The sequence below is a fragment of the Sinocyclocheilus grahami genome, unplaced genomic scaffold (genome assembly GCF_001515645.1).
Source record: "Sinocyclocheilus grahami isolate Dianchi unplaced genomic scaffold, SAMN03320097.WGS_v1.1 scaffold826.1, whole genome shotgun sequence".
Lineage (NCBI taxonomy): Eukaryota > Metazoa > Chordata > Actinopteri > Cypriniformes > Cyprinidae > Sinocyclocheilus > Sinocyclocheilus grahami.
In genome coordinates this window covers 587645-591954 of record NW_015506005.1, presented here as the reverse complement: position 1 = coordinate 591954, position 4310 = coordinate 587645, and the positions used below count along the sequence as shown (strand labels likewise).

The window sequence follows — 4310 nt, the reverse complement described above, 5'->3', positions numbered from 1 at the left end:
TTTAACCCATTAAGAGCTGAATGTTCTACTCTACTCAGTTCTACTCTAAATGCAGCCATAAATTATGATCAATAAAAAGTAATAATAATATTAATATAACATAATATTATAATAGTATAATTTGTATAATATAAAATATAACAATTATCAATTGGCTTAAAGCCAGAAAATAAAAATATAAGAATTTGTGAGTGTTTTTCTTTTTGTTTTTTTGTTTTTAGTTAGCCAGTCATTATAGAGTCATGTTCCTGATTTATATGTCCCTTGCTCTCAGATTTTGCAACAGTATAATGAATACCATCTATTATTTCTGTAGTTTGAATATAGAACACTAGTATATAACTATACTAGTTAAAATTATGCCATTCTTCATTTCAAAACAAAACATATACATTTTATTTTGACATGCTTAAATCATTACAAATTTGGTTCAAGCCATTATTGAAAATATATTTTCTGTGTTACAAGTTAAACATCCAAGATTCATTTTTTATATTTCAAAAAGATCCTGCAGACTATATGCTATACTTAACTCCCCTATAGGCTATACTTATAACTTGGCTATACTTCTTTATGGCCAGTGTTGTTTATGGTTGTTTTCCTTTTCTCATACAGTCTTTTACGTTTTAATGTCTCTGTTATATCATTAATCAAAGCTCCGAGTTGACTTTACGCAGCATGTTCCAGTGCAGTGGTCTGTTACATTTTTCAAGCATCAGCGTTTTCTCCAAGACCATCTCTTACTATTTTAAGAACAGGAGCAATATGATTGTCTCTGTTCTTTCGCATTTTTCCGCCTTGGAATGTATTCTGTTCATATTGTGACCCAATCTCTCTATCCTTTTTCTCAGCAGGTTACCATCAAAATGGTGGCCAGAGAGGCAAGTGGGCACAGCTACCTGGTGGCCTGCTGGCAGCCCATTCTCATCCTGATGCTGGGTACCGTGCTGTCCGGCTCTGCCACTGGCTGCCCCTCTCGCTGTGAGTGCAGTGCCCAAGAGCGCTCAGTCGTGTGCCATCGGCGGAAGCTGATCGCCCTCCCTGAGGGAATTCCCACTGACACGCGGCTGTTAGATCTCAGCAAGAACCGCTTGAAAGCCATCAACCCGGAGGAATTCCTCAACTATCAACACCTGGAGGAGCTACAGCTTAACGAGAACATAATTTCCGTCATTGAACCAGGGGCCTTCAGCAACCTCCTTGGCTTGCGAATATTGGGACTACGCAACAACAAGCTGAAGTTGATACAGCTGGGTGTTTTCACTGGCCTCAGTAACCTCACTCGATTAGATATTAGTGAGAATAAAATAGTCATTTTGTTGGACTTCATGTTTCAAGATCTCTACAACCTGAAAGAACTGGAGGTGGGGGACAATGACTTGGTGTTCATCTCTCACAGAGCTTTCCATGGCCTAAGCAGCCTAGAGCAGCTCATTATGGAAAGATGCAACCTGACCTCTGTACCAACAGAGGCCTTCAGTCATCTTCACAACCTGCTGACTCTCAGGCTGCGGCATCTCAACATCAACATCATTCGAGACTTTTCCTTCAGGAGGCTCTATCGACTCAAAGTCTTAGAGATAGCAAACTGGCCTCTTTTAGAAACCTTGACCACAAAGTCTCTCCATGGACTTAACATCACAACCTTGAGCATCACAAACTGCAATCTCACTGCCGTCCCTTACGAGGCCATTCAGCACCTGGTGTATCTTCGCTTTTTCAACCTGTCCTTCAATCCAATTGAGGTTGTGGAGGGCAACAAAATGCACAATTTGCTGAGGCTCCAGGCATTTCACTTGATTGGGGGCCGGCTAGTCAGCATTGAGCCTTATTCGTTCAGAGGACTCAACTACCTTCGGGTTCTCAATGTATCCAGCAATAGTCTAAGCACTTTAGAGGAGTCTGCCTTCCATTCGGTCGGCAACCTGGAGACACTGGCTCTTCATGACAACCCCCTGGCATGTGATTGCCGTCTTCTCTGGGTCTTTCGCCGTCGATGGCGACTTAACTTCAACCGCCAGCAGCCATCTTGTGAATCACCAGAGTTTTTGCAGGGTAAAGAATTCAAAGACTTCCCGGATGTTCTCCCACCGAATTATTTCACCTGTCAGAAATCCAAGATCCAGGATCAAAAAGCCATTCATAGATTTGTGGATGAGGGGACCACTGTCCAATTCCCTTGCCAAGCAGATGGAGACCCCGCTCCCATGATTATGTGGCAGTCTCCAAAAAAGCAATTTATCACTACTAAAAGCATTGGCCGGCTGTCTGTGTCTCTGGACGGCACCCTAGAGGTTAGATATGCCCAAATACAAGACAATGGCACATACACCTGCATTGCTGTCAATGCAGGAGGTAACGACACCCGTTTGGCTCACCTACACATTCATAGCTACTCTCCCAATTGGCCCCATCAGCCCAATAAGACCTTTGCCTTCATCTCGAACCAGCCCAATGATAGCGGTGCCAATGGAACTGGTGCGACAAATCCCTTTCCCTTTGATATGAAGACTCTCATTATCGCTACCACCATGGGGTTTATCTCTTTCCTGGGAGTGGTGCTGTTCTGTCTGGTGCTCTTGTTTCTCTGGAGCCGAGGGAAAGGCAATGTCAAGCCAAACATCGAGATTGAGTATGTGCCACGGAAAGTGGATGGAGAAAGCAGCCCGACTGAGGGATCTCACAAGATCAGTATGAAGATGATTTAAAAGACTAATCGCCATTGTGTGTGCATTACGTGAATATGTGTTCTTGACAACAGACTTACCTGGTCCTTATTCCCCCATTAGAAACGTGGGGAATGCCTTAACACTTTTCAACAATGTTCCGAAAAAAGCCTTTTACATTTTTTTTTACAGACTGTACAGCTCAATCACACAGGGAGTGTGTCCTCATAGGGAAAGCAGGCAGGTCATTTGAGGGTTTCAAAAATCTGTGTATGTGTTCGGGTAAGTGTTGAAAAACATAGTCCTGTTGAAATTTGTGCGAAAGCCAGAATTGGGAGGACCAGTATAAATTTATACCTGTTCTTTTGTGTCTTTTTCTGTACATAACTATTTCGATGTACATTAGGCAATACAGTGGCTGAATGCAGCTGATCAGAGGTTATGGGTTGTTGAGCCTACTGGAGTGCATGTGCTATATCGAGATACATGCAAAGTCTATAGGTCTAATTAAATCACTGTAAATGTCCATTACCAACTCTTTATAAGAGATCAATTTGTTTAAAATGATTTATTGATTAGGCTTGACAATCATTAATATCTCAAAGGTCAAGTATTATTCATTAAACATGGTTTGATGGTGCGATTTCGATTTTGACACCTTACATAGTATCATAAAGCCAGATGTAGCTTTGAATTTAAAGCCATTAGCTTTGACTGAACATGTGACAAAACTATTGGACCTGTGGTTGTACTCACACTAAACTACTATTCCATTTGACAGATCTCCTCAGTTTTTAATTCACCTACCGGTGAAAAGTTTACAATTTTTTTGATTTAGTTTATTGTTATCAATATGCCATGCTATAATGCATTTTCTACCACTCTCACGAGGCAGGTGTTGCTCGGTGGGTAAATGTGTTCTACAACCCTTGAAACATTTACAGTGCTGATTTTGGGACAATGGATAGCTGTAAAACATTAAAATGACAAACTTTTATACTTCAGTGTCTTTTGCTCATTTATTTTGCTCTGCTCTGTGAATTAAACCTTGAGAGCTGGTGAGGTACACAGGAAGATAGAGACACTTCACTAATGTATTGCTAAACTTTTCACTCTCCTTCACACCTATTATTGTTGCCATATTACTGTTCAACATTTTCTGAAAAACATCGTTTCTCTGTAAATACTCATTTCAATGGGTAGAACACATCGTAATGTAGAATGTATTTGAAGTGTTAAATCAATCTAAGACAACCTCAAGCTCAAACTCATATTGACCATAAAGGAAAAATAAGCAATGGGGAAAAAAACTGATCGAAAGTCCTTATGTCACATTATTCTAACAGATTTCATCTCTACAGTGTGGAGGTGATAAATATTATTTTTAAGCAATATTATAGCTCTATACAGTGATTTACAATCTGTTATTATATTTGAAAAATGTCAGTCTGCAGTCAAAATCCCTAAATGCATGAGAATAGGAGCCTTTCAATGTTATTTTTGAGAATGGATATGTATAAGTGTATGATCTACTCGGACTAGTCTACAGCAATAGACTGCTGTGCATTTATTTGCTCTGTTCAATAGTTTTGAGCTCTGTGCAACTCAAAGCCTGGCATTTCCCAATGCACACACACATACAGA

General features: G+C 40.3%; 1 protein-coding gene across 3 annotated transcripts in view; it reads left to right on the top strand.

Moving 5' to 3' along the window:
* The window catches only part of LOC107562522 (leucine-rich repeat and immunoglobulin-like domain-containing nogo receptor-interacting protein 1-B), a 14549-nt gene extending 11784 nt beyond the window's left edge, over nt 1-2765 (top strand). For 2 of the 3 annotated variants that reach the window (XM_016247150.1, XM_016247151.1), the window contains exon 2: nt 855-2765. In XM_016247150.1, the coding sequence (XP_016102636.1) occupies nt 855-2708 (1854 nt within the window). In that variant the 3' untranslated portion in view covers nt 2709-2765. Of the gene's footprint in view, nt 1-851 lie in introns of all 3 variants that reach the window. The other variant, XM_016247149.1, reaches the window with a different exon arrangement.
* Nucleotides 2766-4310: the final 1545 nt, after the last annotated feature.